A 20945-nucleotide genomic window follows, 5' to 3' on the forward strand; every position below is an offset into this window, starting at 1 on the left:
TACTCTCAAGCTCTTACTTTTACCACATGCTACCTACTCATTAGGAGTCCTTGCGTAGTGCAAACATTTAATGTACTCAGCTACTAACCAAAAGGTTGATGATTGGAGTCCACCCAGAGGTGCCTTGGAAGAAAGGCCTGGTAATCTACTTCCAAAAAATTAGCCATTGAAAACCCTGTGGAGCACAGTTCCAGTCTGACACACAGGGAATCACCATGAGTCAGAGTTGAGTGGATGGCAGCTGGTTTACCTATTCCTTGGCTAAAATCTATTCCCAGTGGATTTAGTTTTATGAAAACCAACAACTTCCAGGGTCTGTCCAGGATTTAGAATGCCTTGAGCCACACCCATTCTTGAAAGTCAGGCAGATCTTAGTTTGAAAATAAGAACTATCATTGTACAGCTATGTGTCATCAGACAAGTTGTTTAGCCTTTCAGAGCCTCAGTTTATTCTTTTTGCAAAAATAAGAATAACAATCCTACTTTATAGGATTGTTGTTAGCATTAAAGCACTTAGCGCAGGGCCTGACTCAGGGCTCAATGAAAGTGAAATATTATCATTATCAGCAGGTGCATCTACACTGAGGAATTTTACTCAGCAGTAAGACCCCAAGACACTGTTCGGGTCTCACCACCAAAGGAATTCACCCAGCCTGTTGCATCGGCCTTGGGAAAAAAACTATTTAAAAAAAGCATTGTAGTGAGCTTTCCAACAAGGGCTGAAGTGGAAAGGGTTTCTTGCTTGACTCCTAGTCAACCAAGAGATTTGAGCACTGCAGGTAATGTTTCCTTTAGGAAAGAGGCCCAGAGAAGATTCATTTTCTGCTTTTTGTGGAAAAACAGTTCCAGAAGCTGACTCAGTGGCCACCCTCTCCTGTCACTCAATCCAGGTCCTGCAGCCACTACTCTCAGAACCTCACAAACAGGGGTCCCGAGCGAGGCTCAGAGGCTATCAAAGAGCAAATGTGACGGGTAAGAATGTAAACTTTCCAGCCACAGGCCTGGATTCAAATCTGTTCTTCTGCTCACTGACCAGGAGACCTAGGGCAAGGTGCTCAACCTCCCTCTGGCTCAGTTTCCTCATCAGTAAGTTGGAGATAATAACAGGCTCTACACCTCAGAAAGCAGTGAGGAGTAAAAGGAACAACACATACAAAGCCCTCAGCGGGGGGTCCAGGACCTACCAATACTCAATAAATGACGAGAACTCAGCTCTCCAGCCCACTGATAATTTGAGATCATTTTGAAAGCTGGAAGAGTCCCCTATACCCTGTACCCTTTTTGTTCCCACTCTGCAACCCTGAAACAAAACTTGAGAGCAGTATGTGATCCCTATAAATTTCACTCTGCAGAGGGGTGACTTGGCATGGTCCCCAGCGTCCTCACCACCCCAGCCCTCTCTATCCCACCCTATCATTGGAAAATGGCATCTCAGCTGACTTCATGACAACGCACTTTCTCCCTCCCTCCCTCTCTCATTGAAGATCTTCAAAATGCATTGCCCATGCAAGCTGCTCTCTGATCGCTTGGAAGCATGATGCACCGTTTGTATTAAAGGTTGCCAACAAAATGTACAAAAAGCCACCACCTCTGTTTTGAAAGGCATCGTATAGATTTATCTGATTTGGAAGTAAATTTAAGTTCAGTTTCTTTCTTACCCTTTTTTGCTTTTCTTGTAAAGTTTTGCAATCTTCTCCACTGGCAGCCCGTATTTCTCAGATATCTGTAACAACGATGGCAAAAAGGCAGATGAGCATGGGAGGGGTGCGCGCAAAGGCAAGAGATGAAGCTCCTGTTTCTGTCTCCCTGGGGCTCTCCTGGGGGCCAAGGCTCTTCCCTCACGAGTTCAGCTCTCTGAACACCTCATTCATAAGGCTCTCTCGACAAACCTTAAATCACTCAACAGAAGACTCAATCATATAGGAATTTAATCTTTGACAAAGGTGGCATTTAAAATCAGTCAGAAAAAGATGGACTCAAATTATCACACGGGACTAAATAGGTAGCCACACAGAAAACATGTTTTCAAGTTAAACTGGATCCCACTCCTTACACCAAAGTAAATTTCAAGTGGATTGAAGATTAACATATGAAAGATGAAACCATGAAAGTACCAGAAGCATACAAGAATCAATTCTTTGTGTATCCATCATCGTAAAGTAAGGAAGAGCTTTCTAAGCAAGACACCTGAAGAACAAGGTAAAAAGGTTGACAAAACAACATAGAATTGAAAAATACTCAGTATGGCAAAAATCAGCATAGAAAGAGAAAGGCAAATAATACACTAGAAACATTTTTGCAATACAAACGACAGACATGGAGCTAACTTCCATCACTTCGTAAAGATTCCTGTAAGTCAATAAGACAGTGACTGACAACCCAATGGAAAAATGAAGAAAATAACATGAAGACGCAATTCATGGGGTGGGGGGTGGGGGTGGGGGTTGGCCAAGAAGCATATGAAAAAATGCACTGCTTCAGGATTTTAAAATATGAAGTTAAAGCACTAGTAAGATACTCCTTTTAACTTATCAGGCTAACAAAACCTATAATATTAATAATAAAGCACCAGCAAGAGTGTGAGAAACAGCAGCTCTCCCACTCTGTAGATGGGAGAGAAGGGAGCCCAACCATTTAGGAGGGTAATCTGACAGCAGCTAGTAAAATTTAAAATGCACATATCCTTTGATCCGGATCCTCCACACCTAGTAACCTATCTGGTCTACAGAAATACACTCAGACGTATGTAAAGATTTTCAAAGCTTCACCATTTGTAACAGAAAAAAACTGTATATAACAAAATGTGTTAGACACATTTTAATATTTTCACAGTTGAAAACTATGTAGGTGTTAAAAGAAACGTGGAAAGCCTACATGAATTAACATGAAAAAAAAAGTTGGTGATATTAAGTGGAAAATACGCCAATGTGTATAATGTGATCCCATTTGTATTAAAAAAAAAAAGTCTATCTGTAAATATATAGCAAATATTTGAAGAACTCACCAATCTATTAACAGTGACTACCCTTGGGGGGTGGACAGAAACAAGCAGATTCTTCTATTTTTCACTTTGTACAAACCTGTACTATTTATTTCATTTTTACAAGGATTGTGTCTCCCTTTTATGAAGACGCAGCAACAATAGTTTGAGAGATGGATCCTGGAAAGACCTGCCCTAATTGCCTTTCCCACTGCCCATCTGTCAGTTTGTCATACTGTGGTGGCTTACAAGTTGCTGTGATGCTGGAAGCTATGCCATCAGTATTTCAAATACCAGCAGGGTCACCCATGGTGGACAAGTTTCAGCAGAGCTTCCAGATTAAGACGGAATAGGTCTTTTTCAGCACAACATCAACAAGACTGCATCTGTTAGTTTTCCCTTTTCTAAAAGATGTGAATCTGATTCTTGAGTCTTTTCAGGGAGGATGAATTTGGTTGGACCTTCGTCTCTATTACTAGCCCAGCTTCCCCACACCTGAACAAACATACGTCAGCCACAAATCAATCAATAAGAGAACTAGGCAAGGGGCATAAAACCTGCACAATTCAAGTTCTACTTGGGTCTGCTGGGAGTAGCTGCAGCAGCCGCAGGAGGCAACATTGATTGAGTGCTTACTATGCACTAGGCACTGTGTTGAGAGCTCTTTGTCTATTAACTTGGTTAATCCTCACATCATTACAACAGAGTAGGTGCTGTTAGGGGCCCTATTTCACAGATAAGGAAACTAAGGCTCAAGTCGTTAAGTAACTTGTCCAGGGTCCCTCAGCTAATAAGGGCTGAGCCAGGATTCAAAAGCCAGAACCTGGCACTCTGGCTTCAGATTCTGAACGTTTAGAGAAAATTGGGCTGTGTTGCGACTATTCAGGAGAAAGGCTCATGGACCCTCCCTCCCCCAGAACAAAGAAGCAACTGGCTGCTGAGGACAACAATCTCCATGAAGTCAGAGTCCTGATCGCAGTGCAATCTTCAAAGGCATGACATGGCACACTGAGATGGCGCCTCTTGCCTCCATGTGAGGCTGGGAGATATGTTTTGCCCAACTCAGAACCCTGGAAAGACGTGAGACTGAGCAGGCTACTACATGGAGGATGCTGGCAATCTGGCAGGGCTTACAAAAAGATTCCTTCTGCAGACGAGCTGGGTGAGGTCACCCACATGGCCCTCCCTTCTATGCATGGAGAATACGTGCTAAATGACAGTTCTCTCAGAAGGGGAGGGTGCACATTGGGAATGCTTATTTTTAATCCTTTGTGCACTTCCAAGTTTTCTGAACTGAGCATAGACATTTGTAATTAAAAATGGGATGTTTATACCATGAAATCATAAGCTAAAATAACCTTCCATCTTTTGGACAATGTCTATATAAAAAAAAATAGGAAGTAGAATATTGGAGAAATCCAAAATCTGAGGAAAGGAAGAGGTCTTCGCACTGTGTCCTCTTTAGCTCTGATTCCTACTACAAACATAAGTTTATCAATAAATACTGAACTTTATGGGGTACTTAATATATTCACCAAGCAGCCCTGGTGATGCAATGGTCAAGTGCCTGGCAGCTAGCCAAATGGTCAGTGGTTCAAACCCACCAGCCGCTCCACAGGAAACCCTATGGGTCAGTTCTATTATGCTATGTAGGGTCACTAAGAGTTGGAACCAACTAGACCGTACACAACAACAACGATATACACACTAGGAACCATGCAAAAAGTTTTATATCTATACTGTATCATTTAGTCCTTACAACAACCCTGTGAAGGAGGTAGTATTATTATTTCTATTTTAAGGATGAAGAAACTTGAGCTCAGAGAACTTAAGCAACTTGCACAGTCAGGATTTAAACATAAGTTTTCTGAGGCCAAAGTCCATATGCTGACCCACTAAGCTATACTGTCTCCATGTGTACCTACTGGTAAGTGTCAGTGTGGGAGGAATGTCATATACCAGTGAAGTTCTTATCCTCAGAGAATCCATCCCCATTCTCACCCTACCCAAGTCCTATATAAAATTATGGGACAACTACAGTGAGCAGGATCCTGGGTTCTTCACAAGTCTGCCTTCTCATTTCACAGTGTTCCAGTCTTCACTTAAATAGAACCTGTTGTCTCAGTGGCTGCCCCCAAATTGCAGGAGCTGCTACTGTCATTCCTTTGGAGTTTACCACCAGGTTGCATTATCTGAGGATCCTGAAGGAGAGTCCCTTGCCCTGTTTTCCCATCTACACAATGTAAGAAGCAAGGACATACCGTATTTTTCGTGAATAATGCACCCAAGTAAATAACACACTCACATGTGACACACATAGTACGCCTAGGAAAATAATGCTTGAGGAGGTTGCTCGGTTGGCAAAAGACGTTTGTGATCATTAAGGTTGTGTGTCAACTTGGCTGGGCCATGATTCTCAGTGGTTTGGCAGTTATGATGTAGTCTGGCAATCCTATGATAATACAATCACCTCCATGATGAGATCTGCTGCAAGTAGCCAATCAGCTGAAAGGAAGTTTCCTTGGGAGTGTGGCCTGCATCCAATATAGGTAGACTTTCTGGCAAGGCTTGCAGACTTTTGCTTGCTCTGGATCCTGCAGCTGGCTCCTGCTCATCTGACCTCTGCTTCTTGGGACTTGAGCTGGCAGTTTACCAGCAGTCTTGCCTGTCGATCTTGAGATTCATTGATCTCCACAGCCTGTGAGTCAGGGCCCTGCTGTCTGACATGCCGATCTTGGGTTCACCAGCCCCTGCGGCTACATTAATTAGGAGAAGCCTCCTGCCTGACCCACAGACTTGGGATGTTCCAGCCTCTACAACCGCATGAGCCATTTCCTTGATATAAATCTCTCTGTATATATGTTTATATGGTTTATTGGTTTTGCTTCCTCTAGAGAACTCAGGCTAAGATAACATATAATGCATGAATTATTTGCATAAAAATACAGTAGTTAGTGTTGGTGTTTCATTAAAACATTTTCTTTCTAGGCTTAATAAAGGAGAGATGAAATCAGGACTGTCTGGGATCTGACCAAAGCTAGCCTAAAGAACTTGACCTCTCCACGGCTTATAAGGCCAAACAATATTATGCATTGCTCTTCCCTCCAACTTCCTCAGCAAGGCAGGTGTAATGAGTTTGGGATGAAAAACCTGACTCTCCTGTGGCAAGGATTGTGTGCAGAGGTGGTTGGGCTGCTGTTTGAGTGTGAATAAGGGTGACATTTAACTCCACTGTAGTCCCGTGAGATCACAGGCAGTCAGACTATAAACTCCTACAGAACACTTTAGAACTGGCCAGATGTCATGGACGGAAAAGAGAAGACACCAAAGAGAAAGGCAGGATTGTAGGGTAATGAATCCATTAGGAGTTGATCCAGATCAGTGGTTCTCACACCCACCTGACTCAGAATATCCTGTAAGCTTGTTAAAAATGCAGATTCTTGGTCCCCCAACCCCACCCCAGTTTAGCAGAATCAGGATCTCTGAGGTTGAGGTCTGGGAATATCCATTTTAAGCAATTGCCCTACTTATTTTCATATCCACCTCTGTCCCAGGCAAGTCAGTTTCAGTGATAGGTTAAAATGCCAGACTGGGGTTGTGATTGTCCAAAGGACCCCAGACAGGTCTGAATCTTTTATGAGCTTTTCTAGCTTATAAGTATTCATTCAAGCAATTTCAGTGTCCAAAAATTCTGGTTCATTTAAAGAGATCTAGATTCTGGTTTTTCTTTTTTTTGTTCATGTTGGTTCATTGTTCATTTCTATTTCAGTGTTTCCTTTATATGGGGCAGATTAGATTCAGTTGCAACAACCCCCATTCTAGTGAAAAATCCTACAGAACAGAAAAGATTACCAAGTCCTAGATAACAGTCCCTAAGAGTATTGTCCTTGATGTTCCTGCTCAGAACCGCCTGAGGGCTTGGTGGCTGCAGAAATGGCGCCTTGGGAACACTCCTGTGCACTCTGACCTTTAGCCGTAACCCTAGATGCTGTTCCAGTGTAGCAGTTTTCCAGATCAGTAAGTGAATAAGTGAGTCTGAACTGTCTCTGGGTGTCTCGTTGTGTCCACCACTATAAAACCTAGATCTCCTAAAACACAGTTACACAGACAAAGAAAAGAGGGGAGGGCTAGAAACCACATTCAAGGTGGAGTCATATTAAAGCCATATTCAGATGGAAAGAGGCTAGTAAAGTAACTTTCCCTGAGCCCAAGGTGGATAATACTAGACTAGATAGGGAGTAGAGAGGGAGGGACTTCAGAATCTTTCTCAAATCAGTATAATTCACAATATATATACATATTTTTTACCAAAAGAGATCCTATTTTTATTTTGGATTACACTATCACAGCTAGTGAGACCTTTCTTAATTGTTCTTGTTCTATGTTTGGAAGTTGATGTATCTAATTCGGTTTCACGCAAAGAGACAAATGAAAACTCACAGGGTAACCTTCCTCCATGGCATCTCACTCTGATTAGCCTTAAATTGACAGGGACTTGGCAGTTTTTCAAAGTTCCTTTCTCCTTAAGATGCTAATAAGCCATGACAGTATAGAAAGCAGTGTCTCTATAAATCTCAGCTCCTTCTTTTTCTTTCTTTTTTTTTTTCCCATAAAGCTCATTCTGGCACAATCTTGATGGGTACATTTTAATAAATGGATTCCAGCTAAGGAGAATACAAACCAGAGTCTGAAGGTTTATTGCTTACCGCTTCCATCAGGCCCTTCACCGTGGGCGACTTCAACATCAAAGCATCGAACACATCGTCAGTCTCTTTCCTCACGTACAGAAGCACTGGAAGAGAAAGAAGGGGGAAAAGCCGTCTGACTGAAGGAGGCTACACAATTCCACAGCTGTCACGGCATTGCTTCCTGTCACACAGGTGTTGGAAGCTGACACCACTTGTCAGGCCTCGGACCCTGGCTCAGACAGCATCCTGCAAGGGTGCCTGAGGTGCCTACAACATGTGACAAGGGACTATCAAGGAGATGATTTGACGAAATAAGCTGATAACTGTGTAACACCTAATTGGCTACAAGACACTGACACATATGTTCACACTGGAATTTCTCAAGAGAGGGACACAGTCTCTTTATGACATCTCTTTCTGTGACCTCTTTATTTAATCATTTGTTGCTTCAAAAAATAGTACTGAATATCCATCAGGTCCCCTATGTACTCAGCTCCATGTGCTAGGAGTTGGGGTTGCAGCAATGATTTAAGACTCAGGCGCTGTCCTTAAGGAGTTCACAGTCCACTTGGAGAGGCAGGCGTTCCCCCAAATAAACAGACAAATAAACACGTAGTTATAAGCGTTATGAAGGAAAACAACATGAGAGAGTGCTTATAGCAGCCCGACCTTGTCGGGAGCTCCTCCTCAACCTTGTAAAGGGTGTAGGCATCAGTGCAATGAGGGAGGGAGAGAGAGAAGATGTGGAGAGAAAAGTCCAGGCAGAATGACCAGCCTATGCACAGGCCTGAAGCAGGAGGGGGTGATGCCCCGTCAGAGGCAGGTGGACAAAGAGGCAGGGATTTGGAGTACAACAGACCTGGATTTGACCCCATTTTAGCTACTGCTGTGGGGCCTATTTAACCTCTCCAAGCTTCATTTTCTAGGTAAAACAGGGATCATAATACCTACATCATGGGGTTGCTGTGAGGGTAAAATGAAATCAAGTCTATGTGAAATGCTTAGCCTAGTGCCTGGCACACAACAAGCACCCAGTACTCAATCCGTGGGTGCTATTATGAAGCAATTGGCATGATTCTAGCATCCTCTGAGACATTTACGCAAACAGAGCTTTCTGTCATTTCCCTGTAACATAAAAATCTGAATTTGAGAATTTACAGAATATGAGAGATGGTAGGGACCACCGGTACCATTAGAGATGAGCAAACTGAGCTTCAGAGAGGCTAAGACACTCCCTCAAAGCCCCAGAAAAAGATGGCTACTGGCTGCTGTTTTTCTGCTTTCCATTGCCCTCACTAGAAGAATTTGGAATTTTCCATTTAGATGCAACCCTTTGATCCCAATGTGCTAACTACCTTTCTCTCTCCCTCCTCGCAGTGAAGGGACGCCTGCTTCCTTAGTCAAGGGGAAGAAGCCCCATGTACCTGGCCACCACAGGAAGAATGCATAGGCCAAAATAAACCCATGCTAAGCCTGGTTCCCATCAAATACCAACAGAGTTACAACCACCATCAGCCTGAAGGATGAGGTTGGAGTTACTTCCCTACTTCTGAGGGAAAGGAAATCAGCTCTAACCCAAACTCCCAGCCCCTCTCCCTCTCCTCCCCAGTCCCCAAAGACTTCATTAAAGCTGCTTGCTTTACAAAGGCCAAGTCTACAGTGCACAGATGGGCTCTGCCTGCATTTTCTCTCCGCAGCCAGCTGAATGTTCAGTGTGTGTATTACCAAAAAAAAAAAAAAAAACCCACTAAAGTATTGCATTTCTTCTCTTTACCAAAAACGAAATACCAATCAAATGAATGGATTGAATATTTCCAATAGTTTCCAAATTTAGTCCTTTGGAAGTAATATTTTATATTCTTCCTTCAGCTAAATGATCTAGTCCCCTAATGGGGCATTATAGGAGAACTCAGTATTAGCTGTACATGGGGAACTAATTAGACCACAGGATGAGGGAAATCAAAGTAAATTAAAGCTAAAAACAGAACGAAAACAAACAAAAACACATTGATGGCTGTTATAGGCAAACATTCTATAGCTCCCTCTCTGGCCCCCAACAGAAAAATGTAATTTCCAGCAGGATGACACTCAGGAACCCCCAAGCCATGTTCTATTAAAATGAATACTGCTCCCACTGGATTTACAAATCTATTCTTTTAAAATCGTTGTCTTTGAAATAGTACAGCTGCTGTTCTTGTTACAGCGGCTGCTGGAAAGGGTTGGAGGTGGAGCTGTGCTGAGGTTGACGGGTTGTGGGAGAAACCCAGGCACGGCAGTGCCACCATTCTCCTGCTGGGCTTGTTGACAGCCCCACCTGGGGGGTGCTGGGTTGATGGCACACCCCCAGTGCCTAGCCCGAAGGCGGCTTTCATTAGCTCAGAGTCTGTGGTGGCATAATGGTAATAAGTTCAACCATCGTACATCACAGACATTGCACAGCCAAAGGCAGACAGCCTTATGAGGCAGCCCTCAGTGACTCCCAGCTGAGCCACCCTGAGAAGGGGCTACAAAGCCAAGACTAACAGACAATAACGGCATGGGTGATCGTTATAATCACGCTCCCCGCTGGAGATTTTCTAATGAACGATAGCAGCCTTCACTGAGCCTGACTTCCCCTGGCTGTCAAAGATCAGCTGAGAGAGAGGGCACCAGTCAGGGGCTTGGCAACCCCACTGTCCTTTTCCAACGATAACAGTCACTCTTAGAAGAAAGTTTTCTCTACTGCTGGTAGGTTACAGTGCCCTCATGTGTCTCTATGATTTAGATATTTCAAAGGCCACTGCCTAACTTTCAGCCACACCCCAATATATTTCCTAATGGCAATTTTAGTGCTGGTTTCAGGACCTCAAAATAATTTGCAAAATATCTGACCACAGTTGTGGGACTAGCCACCAGGCAATAAATATGGATATGAGCGACAATTGCTTTTGTCTGTGTGATCCTTGATTTCTGTGTAACTCTGCCCATTCAGGGTATAAGGTATACAAGATATGCAGGAACGGAGTTCACAAGGCATTTGAATATTTGGCGGAGAGTCTGCAAAGTCAGAAAATCTTTCAAAGGTTTAAATGATTGCTAATGTAATTAACACTACTCAGGCATTTGTGCTGTTTCCATTTTGAAATACTGATAGCTTATTTGTGATTATGATACTATCACTTCACTAGATATAGGCCTAATCATCAAAATAATAATACTTATGATAGTGAACATAGAGTGCTTGCTACATGCTAGATGCTTGCGCTGTTTCACAGGTATTAACTCACTGTATACTCACAGGAACTCCACAAGGTGGTGGTGTTTTCTGTTGAGTTAATCCCAACTCATAGTGACCCTGTACTGTAGGACAGAGTAGAACTGCCACATAGGGGATCCCAGCCTATAATTTTTATGGAAGCAGATTGCTAGGTCTTTTTCCCTCGGAGCAGCTGGTGGGTTCGAACCACCAACCTTTCAGTTAGCAGCCGAGTGCCTAACCACTATGCACCGTACGTAGCTCCTTTCCATGAGGTAGGTACTATTATTATCCCCATTTTACAGATGAGGAATCTAAGGAGCTGAAAGGTGAAGTAACCTTCCTAAGGTCACACAACTCTAGGTGGCAGAGGTAGGCTGCAGAGGGGATGCTCTTGACCGTTATAAAAAGCCCATTACAACAAATAGGGGGAAAAAAATAGTTTCTCAAAAGCAAAAAAAAAAAAAAAACTCAAGCCTCTCTTCAGTAGATGGTGGACATGTTTAAAATGATAATGTGACTCATTGAAAGTCCACTACTGTGTGACCATGCTGTTGGGAACCCCTTGATGCTGACTGCGGCGGGATACGAGGGAAATGGCCTCCGAATCCACAAAAGGACAGCAGATCCTGTGTAGCACTGAAACTCTGGGCAAGGCACTGACACACTCAAGCTTCAGTTCTTACACTCTTAGTGAAGTAGAATAAGACCCTTGACTGTGAGGATGTTAATAAGTGGTGATGTCACAGAAAACTAAGATTCATTTGTTTGTGTGAGAGTAATTGTGTCCATGGAATAGCTGGTTCTTCTGAAATGTTATTGTCACATACACAGCGAGGGTTTCTTTTAACCTTATATGTCACTGCTGGATCAGTCAGTATATCCACCACATTTCTCCCAAGGCAAAGGAAAGAACCAGCGCCCAGGAAGAGCAAGGATTTACTTAAGGTGCGTAGAGGACGGGGTTTAAAGCAAAGAAGACCGTGAACTTGTGTCGACTCAGTGGCACACAACAACAAACATTCCAAGGAAGGATAGACGGATGACACCTCCCTGGTTGTCTTTAGTCAGAACTTGACAGTGGCAATGGGCTCATGCCCTCAAATCATGTTCAGAGGATGAACCAAGTGGCAGATGTTGAAACTGGACATTTGAGGAGTTACCAGGTGTCCTTCAATAATGAAGCCCCAAGAGTAGGACTTAGGGAAGTTGTTTGCCTGGCTGAGCCTCAGTGCCTTTATTTATGCCCAGGGTTTTGAACTGTTTCCTTCCGGTTCAAACTCCTGCTGAGAATTTGCATTTCCACCCCAGATACACTGAATCAGAATCTACATTTTACCAAGATTCCCAGGTGATTCGTATGTATGATAAATTTTGAGAACCACTGCCCTACTAGTGGCTCTCAGAGTTAGTCCCTAACCAGCAGTATTAGCATCATCTGGGGCCTTGTTAGAAATGCAAATTCTCAGCAGGTCTTGTCTGAAGCCCTGTTTATACCATGAAGAATACTGGATTAAATCAGTGCTTCCCAAACCTGCTGGCAGCAGAGTCAACCTTTCAGAAAATACAGATTGCTGGGTTCCATCCTGGTTCCACTAAATCAGACTCGACGAGATAGAGATGGCTGGGGATCAATATTGTTTACAACTTCCTGGGTGACTCACCTGCAGCCCACCTGGCATAAGTTCCAAGGACCCTGCCAGCTCTAAGAATCTCTGAGTCAGTGAGTCTCTGACTAATGCAGAAATGGAAGGAGGCTCCTAGACTTTCTCCAGCTTAAACAGTGGAGGAATGTAAGAGGCCCTCTCTTAGGGTCAAGAGGACGCGAAGCACTTACTGATGGTGAAGATCAAAGACCACAGCCTTCAGTATGGATCACACCTCAACATAAAGAAAACAAAAATCCTCAAGACTGGGCCAAAAAGCAACATTATGATAAACGGGGAAAACATTGAAGTTGTCAAGGATTTCATTTTACTTGGATCCACGATCAATGCCCATGGAAGCAGCAGTCATGAAATCAAACCATTGCATTGCATCAGGCAAATCTGCTGCAAAAGACCTCTTTAAAGTGTTAAAAAGCAAAGATGTCACTTTAAAGACTAAGGTGTGCCTGACCCTAGCCATGGTGTTTTCAATCACCTCATATGCATGAGAAAGCTGGTAAGTGAATAAGGAAGACCGAAGAAGAATCAATGCCTTTGAATTATGGTGTCGGCAAAGAATATTGAACATACCACGGACTGCCAGAAAAATGAACAAATCCGTCTTGGAAGAAGTACAGCCAGAATGCTCCTTAGAAGCAAGGATGGCAAGATTTGTCTCACGTACTTTAGATATGTTATCAGGAATGAGCAGTCCCTGGAGAAAGACATCATGGTTGGTAGAGTGTCAGCAAAAAAGAGGAAGACCCTCAACAAGACGGATTGACACAGTGGCTGCAACAATGGGTTCAATATAGCAATGATTGTAAGGATAGCAGAGGACCAGGCAGTGTTTCATTCTGTTGTACACAGGGTCACTGTGAGTCAAAATTGACTTGATGGCACCTAACAACTCCTACAAGTTCAGGCATTTCTCTGCCTTTGGTGTTTATAAAGCAAGAAAGAGCTTGTACCTAAGAAAAATATCCAAATAAAAGCAACAGATAGTACTGATATTTCCTCTGGGCCTCTCCCCGCTTACTTCTTGTGCCTCTCTCTGGAGACTATGACCTTAATCAAATAATGAAGGTTCCTAAAGATCCCAGAAAGGAGCTCTGTTGGAGCAATGGTTAAGCACTTGGCTGCTAACTGAAAGTTCAGTGGTTCAAACCCACCAGTTGCTCTGCAGGAGAAAAGACCTGGCGACCTGCTTCTATAAAGATTACAGTCTAGAAAACCCTACAGGGCAGTTCTGCTCTGTCCTATAGGGTCACTCTGAGTCTTAATTGACTCAGCGGCACACAACGACAAACATTCCAAGGAAGGATAGACGGATGATACCTCCCCGGTTGTCTTTAGTCAGAACTTGACAGTGGCAATGGGCTCATGCCCTCACATCATGTTCAGAGGATGAACCAAGTGGCAGATGTTGAAACTGGACATTTGAGGGGCTGAGGTGGGAGCAGGAAATCATTTCTCCCTACATGGGAAGGGCCAGACCTCATCAGATGTCTGTGCTGGTTCTCTGTGAATTCCGGAACTTATTACCATAATTGGTACTGCTATAATACCAAGTTTTCATGCTCCTCTCTCTCTCTCCTTTCAGTTCCCTGTGTTGTTAAGAGGGAAGGATAGTGCTGAGAGGCAGCACATCTCTGTGAACTCACTGCTCCATTAGAAGAAGCACTGAGCCAGCCCCTATAGGGTTGTTATGAGTCAGAATCGACTCGATGGCAGTAGGTTTGGTTTTGGTTTGGTCTCCAACGTGCACATGCCTCTGATCTTCTCCAATACCATCACACTACAAAGGGAACCAGGGAAGTTGTCTTTCACCTTGAAGGTCTGGAAAGAACAAAGGGGATGGGATGTTATCTCAAATTTAGAGCTCAAGAAGCTAAGGCTTAAGCCCAAACCAAACCAAAACAAACCCATTGCCGTGGAGTCAATTCCGACTCCTAGCAACCCTGTGGGACAGAGTAGAACTGCCCAATAGAGTTTCCAAGGAGTGCCTGGCAAATTCAAACTGCCGACCTCTTGGTCAGCAGCCGTAGTCGTTGTAGCACCAGGGTTTCAGCTAAGGCTTAGCAATGCTAAATAACTTATTTAAATCAACAACTAGTTACAAAGCAGGGCTGACATTTCAAACCCAGTTAATTGCACTCCAGAGCCAATGTGCTTCATTTCTGAGGTCACACAGCCTCCTCTTGGGAGACTTTAAGTAAGCAGCAGGTCAGATACTGTGCAGGAGCCAACAATCACAGAATTTTCAAGACGAAAGGGGTCTAATTTAGTGTGAGGATTTTAAGACTGAGATCCAGCAAGAGAAAGTGACCTTGGCCAAGGGCTGTTGGCCTCAGAAACATTACATAATTCCCAAGTCTCAGGCTCCTCAGCCGTAAACTGGACATAATTAAAGAGTTGTGAAAATTAAATGATAACATTTGTAAAATATCACTCTGTGATTGGCTCTTAGCACGTAATGAAGGTTAAATTTCTATTATAATAGCCCTTTATACTCTGAGCCTCTAATCTCTCTGCTCCCATTCTCTCTTAAACCTTTTCCAGTCAGGCTGTCTTCCCTGCCATTCCACCACACAGCTTTTGTGAAATTCCCTCCTGGTTCCATATCGTCCCATCCTCATCCTCCTTGAAGTAGCAGCAGCATTTCACACAGTTGACCCTTCCCTCCTCCTTGCTACACTTTCGTCATTTGCCTTCCAAGACACCACCCTCTCCTGGTTTTCCTCCTACTTCACTTGTTCCTTTTCCGTCTGCTTTGCTGCTTCTTCCTTCAATACTGACCTCTTAACACTGAAGGGCTGGGGCTCAGCCCTTAGTCCTCTTCGCTTCTCTGCGTTCCATCCTTAGTGATCTCATGTAGTCTCATGGCTTGAAATATCATCTCCATGCCAAGAACACCCATGTTTATATTCCAGCCTAGACTTCCTTCCTCAACTCAAATCAGAATGTCTTACTGCCTACTTGATACAAACATCTCAAACTTCAAGCGTCTAAAACTGAACTTTTGACCTTCCCCCAACAAAAACTGTTCCCTCCCATTTTTTCCCATCTTAGTTGATAGTAATTCAGACCCAAAACCTGGAAGTTGTTTTGATTCTGCTTTTTCTCTCATCTATCTACTCCATCAGCAAATGTTATTGGTTTCACTTCACCATATACTCAGAACCCGGCCTCTTCTCATTATCTCCACTGCTACCATGGAGCTTGAACCATCATTGTCTATGTCCTGGCTTACTGTACTAGCCTCCTGCTAGTTCCCTACCCACATCCCTGTCCCCACCCCAGTTCTAGTGATCACATTAATTAAGTCAGATCCTATTGTTCCTCTGTTCACAATGCCCTACTGCCTTCCCATCACACATAGAGTACAAACCAAAGCCCTCAGCAGACCCACAAGGCTCTAGCAACTGCATCCGCACTCATTCCTCTCTGATCTCATCACCCACCACATTGTCCTTCCCTCACCTGGCTCCACTCCTTTGCCATTCCTCATACACGCCAGACACACTTACCTCTCAGGGCCTTTGCACTTCCTGTTTCCTCTACCTAGAATGCTTTTATCCTTGACATCTGCATGGTTCACACCATCACCTTCTTCACATTTGCATTTTAGTGACATCTCAGTGAAACCTTCCCTTCCCTCCCAATGTATATGCACCCATTTTTTATCCACATTCACTGCTATACCTACTATACCTTTCATTTAATTATATCATAATCTGTCCCTGTCACTAGAGTATAAGACCCATGGGAACAGGGATTTTCATCTGTCTTGCTCACTGCTCTATTCTCAGGGCTTAGAAAAGTGCCTAACACAGAGCAAGGGGTCAATAAACATTTGTTGAAAGAACAAGTGAATGAATGCAGGAATGAATTGTTATGGATTGAATTGTGTTCCCCAAAAATGTATGTCAGCTTGGCTAGTACTGTGTAACTGCCCTCCATTTTGTGATCTGATGGAATTATCCTATGTGTTGTAAATTCTAACCTCTATGATGTTACTGATGCAGGATTAGAGGCAGTTATGTTAATAAGGCAGGACACAATATACAGGATTAGGTAGTATCTTGAATCAATCTCTTTTGAGATATAAAAGAAGCAAGCAGAGAAGATAGGGAACCATACCACCAAGAAAGAAGAGCTGGGAGTACAATGCATCCTTTGGACCCAGGGTCCCTGTGCTGAGAAGCAACTAGAATGGGAAAAGATTGATGGCAAGGACCTCCTCCCCAATCCCCCCTCCCAGAACCCAAAGAAAGAGAAAGCCTTCCCCTGGAACTGGAGCCCTGAATTCATACTTCTAGCCTCCTAGACTGTGAGAGGATAAATTTGTTTGTTAAAGCCATCTACTTGTGGTATTTCTGTTATAGCAGCATTAGATAACTAAGACACGAATAAAACCCTTGCCACCTAGGAATGGGACCAGCACTAAACCACAGGGGCCTGGGCTGCATGCTTGTCTTGGAGAAATGCCCTGGCCATTCATGGTGGGAGGCTGTAACTTCAGCAATGCCAGGGGACCGTCCCAAGTAGAGAGGTACCTCGCTTCATCCCTTCTTCTTTCATCTGTTTAGAAGGTGCTGGACCAAACTCCTCTTCCATTGGCCTGAACATCCTTTTCACAAGGACACTGCTGCTAGAAAAAATGAGCAGAAATTGGTAAGTAAAGCATACAAGGTGTGCATGTGTCAGCCCTGTCATTTTCTTTTGCTTATACCACCCTGGTTCTCTACAACTAGATCTACTCACCAACTTACTTCTTCCACCTTGCAGGTCCCAAGTCATCCCTGTCTAGGCAGAACACACACACCAACACCTTTACATGTAGACCTAAGACATACTTCCCATTGCTGAATCTGAATCCACAAAGGTGAGACTTCTGCATTTTACCCAGTCTGTCCTGCAACATCTCCCCATTTCTGCTCTGATGCTCAGGTTTGGGGGGTGGCAGGAGTGAGCCTAGTATCTGTGTGGCCTCAAAGTCACATCAGCACCTTCCATGTAGCTGAAGCCTTGGTGCTCTGTCCATCTCTTGCCAACCACCTTCCCTTCCAAGGGGAATTCTGGAAGTGGCCCAGGACTGCTGGCTATTCTCTGCTGAGAGGCTGTCCTGATTCTTCCTCCTTTGGTTGGAGCAGATGAGACTTCAGTGATGCAGGTGCCATAGAGGCCAAGGCCTGGACTGGCCAGGCCTTTCCCTCCTCTAGGGAGATGGTTTCCATGCCCTTTTCTGGAAGCCCTAGATGCTGGGTCCCCTGCATGTCCCCAACTGGGCCAGTCCAGACAATTCTTTATTACCTTCCAAAGTCCCTGTCTATTCTGAGGCTGTTTAAGGAAGGAGGGGACTGTTCAAGAGAAAGAGAAATGGGAAGAATAGCCTGTCATTGAATAGAAGTCATTAATGCCAAAAAAAAAAAAAAAAAGTTCCCGAATTGAGTCTTGCTACTCTTCAAACTCTCAAGACAGTAGGTACAGATTGGGGAAAATTTTTTATCTCTGGGTATTTCCGGAATCAGGCACACAAAGCTATGCCAGAGAGGCAGTTAAGCAAATTGAATTGTTAAGACATGAACTCTAAGCCTACACTGTTGATGCTGTTGTTGTTGTTGTTGTTGTTAACTGCCACTGAGTCATCCTCCACTCATGGCAGCTCCACACATGATGGAATCAGACCATCGTGATCCATAGGGTTTTCATTAGCTGATTTTTTAGAAGTAGATTGAGAGGGCTTTCCTCCCAGTGGCACAGTGGTTAAGAGCTTAGCTGTTAACCATAAGGTCACTGGTTCAAACCCACCAGCCACTCCATATGAGAAAGATGTGACAGTCTGCTTCTGTAAAAGATTAAACCAAAAACCAAATCCATTGTTGTCCACATATAGGGACTCATAGCCACCCTACAGCCTTGGAAACCCTACGAGGCAGTCGTACTCTGTCCTACAGGGTCACTACGAGTCAGAATCAACTTCACAGAAATGGTTTGATTTGTTTGGCTTTTCTCCCTAGTCTGTCTTAGTCTGGAAGATCTGCTGAAACCTGTTCAGCATTACAGCAACATGCACACCTCCACTATCTTGGTTTAAATCCCTGCTTTATAACTGACTAGCTATGGGAACTTGGGTAATCTCTCTGGGTCTCAGTCTTCTTACCTTTAAAATGAGGTTGTTTGGAGAATTCAGTGAATTTATATAAAAACACTCACAAAGTTACCCTATATATTGTAAACACTATTTAAGTGTAAGGTAATAATGACAATAATTACTATTTTGAGGAAGAGAGATATAGGAAAGAGTAAATAAGGCAGACAGTTTGAAACAGGCCATAGCCTCCATTTACCAACAATAGTCCCAACCATCATCTTTTTCCAGTTGAAGTACTGACATTGGTAAAGTTCCTGGGGATTCAATGATAAAGCAAAACCTGACTCCAAAGCCAACTCCTTGCTGGCATTACTGCATTATGAAACTATTTATCAGCTCTCAAGTCATGCTAATGGTGGGATCTAGTAGTAGAGAGAACACATGGTACAAAACTGTGGACAGTTCAAAAAGTGTTTCTATTAATTCAAATTATTAAGCTAATAATGTTTTAATTTACCATCCCATACTCCAGGTGGTTCAAGAAGTGCGTCTATCAATACTTAATTTACCATTTTGCAATACTTAATTCACATTTGCAAAGTGCTCTTCATCTCCTTGGTCACTTAAATCTCATAGACTCTGTGAGCCAGCGACAGTAAGAACTGATTTTATCCCTATTTCAGTGATAACCAAACCAGGGCTCGATGTGTTAAGTGTCTTCTGTAAGGCAATGCAACTAATAAGTGAAAGAGGCTGTTTAGAGAGTTCAGCTTTGAGAGGCACCCTCATGAAATGCATTTCAATAAACCTAAGATGATGATGAATGAGCATATAAGAAACAATATTAAAAATCAGCATTTTATTATTTTATTCTCTTGGAAGACAAATCATAGAAGCAACTAGAAGAAGAACCCAAACTCAAGTCCCAGCTGAAGGTGGTAATGAGTTTTCAGGGCACTGTCCTCTCTGCCTTCCCCTCACTACCCTGTCATAAAAGCAAGTCATGTTATTCTGTTATAGTCTTGTAACTGGAATGGCCATGACCTCCAGTTAGAAAATCCATTCACACAGCTGTCAGTGACCAATAAACTTAAAATCGAGTAAACAGCCTGAGAAATCACCAGGCACTCTCTCATGCTGTGTGAGAGTTCCTAAATTAGTGACTTTCTTTTTCTCACCTGCAAGCTTTGTTTATGTATCCCAGTTCTGTCGGTTTTTGATAGCACCTTGTTCTGAGTCTTGACTCACTTTGGAATTAAAATGACATCTTGAATAAACCACATTTCTTTTGGGAGTTAAAAAATGTTTTTCCACACTTTCAAATCTATGAACCAAGAAGGAGTCATTAAGTTCGTATGGCCTGAATTCAACTGTTTCATTTATTTATCAAAGCAAGGCAAGGAAAGAGGGGCAGAGATGACTGCTTCATTCTATAGATGAAAAGAGCACAAGTTTCCAGTCTCCTGATGCCCAGTCCTGTTATACTGCATTGTCCCACACAAGGAATAGAGAACAAGGCCATCAATCTCCATCCCACTGGCACATTATGGTGGTTAATATGTACAGTGACATCATGTCCAGTGGCATATTTTGCCATTGCCTTGTGAGATCAATTTCAGGGGAAGCAAGTCCCTGAGATATAAATAAAGAGTGCTAATTTTCACGAGAAAGAAAATTGGGAAAGTGACCAGGTCTGAAGCTCTGGTCATACCTGGCAATGTTGTACTCTACCTGCAAGAAGGAACTGCACTAGGGCATTGGGTATCCAGTGAGAAGGTGCTTTCGAAAAAGTGCAGAAAGGGGTTTCAGGTACCATGGAGACACGTTTTGTCTATTTCACACCTCTACTTATGGCCTATGAATCCTAATTTCCATGTATGTCCTAAATACATTGAGGTTCCTCCCCCATATTAGCCTCAGAAAAGAGGAGGTCATCTTATATCCAAGTCCTCAGAAAGTCTCTCATTTTATTTTCATTTACAAATTACCCACTGACCCAAAATGACTTTAATAAATACTAGTTTGGGGTGCTTATAGAATTTACCTGACAGAATCAGTTAAAAAACTCAACATAGATTTAGTAACTATCTCTGCAGTTACGACCACATAACTGCAAGTAATAAATGACTAGGTCAATATATCCCTGAAAGGTCATTTTAAATTTAATACATATATTTCTTTTTCCAGCTAAGATGTAGCAGCTTCAAGTCAAGAACAGCTTGAAAAACTATATGTATGTATATAAAAGAAACAAAAATCGGGACTTGGGGTTGTAAAGGTGCGTAGGACTTATGGCCAA

The 20945-nt window shown here is 43.1% G+C and overlaps 1 protein-coding gene across 3 annotated transcripts in view; it reads right to left on the bottom strand.

Moving 5' to 3' along the window:
- The window catches only part of GRHL2 (grainyhead like transcription factor 2), a 164780-nt gene that overhangs the window by 3666 nt on the left and 140169 nt on the right, over window positions 1-20945 (bottom strand). For 2 of the 3 annotated variants that reach the window (XM_049853820.1, XM_049853818.1), the window contains exons 13-15: window positions 17109-17203; window positions 7687-7772; window positions 1659-1723 (exon numbers count right to left, since the gene is read on the bottom strand). In XM_049853820.1, coding sequence (XP_049709777.1) covers window positions 1659-1723; window positions 7687-7772; window positions 17109-17203 — 246 coding nt within the window. The remainder of the gene's footprint in view (window positions 1-1658; window positions 1724-7686; window positions 7773-17108; window positions 17204-20945) is intronic. The other variant, XM_049853819.1, reaches the window with a different exon arrangement.

The sequence above is a fragment of the Elephas maximus genome, chromosome 15 (assembly GCF_024166365.1).
Source record: "Elephas maximus indicus isolate mEleMax1 chromosome 15, mEleMax1 primary haplotype, whole genome shotgun sequence".
Classification (NCBI taxonomy): Eukaryota; Metazoa; Chordata; class Mammalia; order Proboscidea; family Elephantidae; genus Elephas; species Elephas maximus.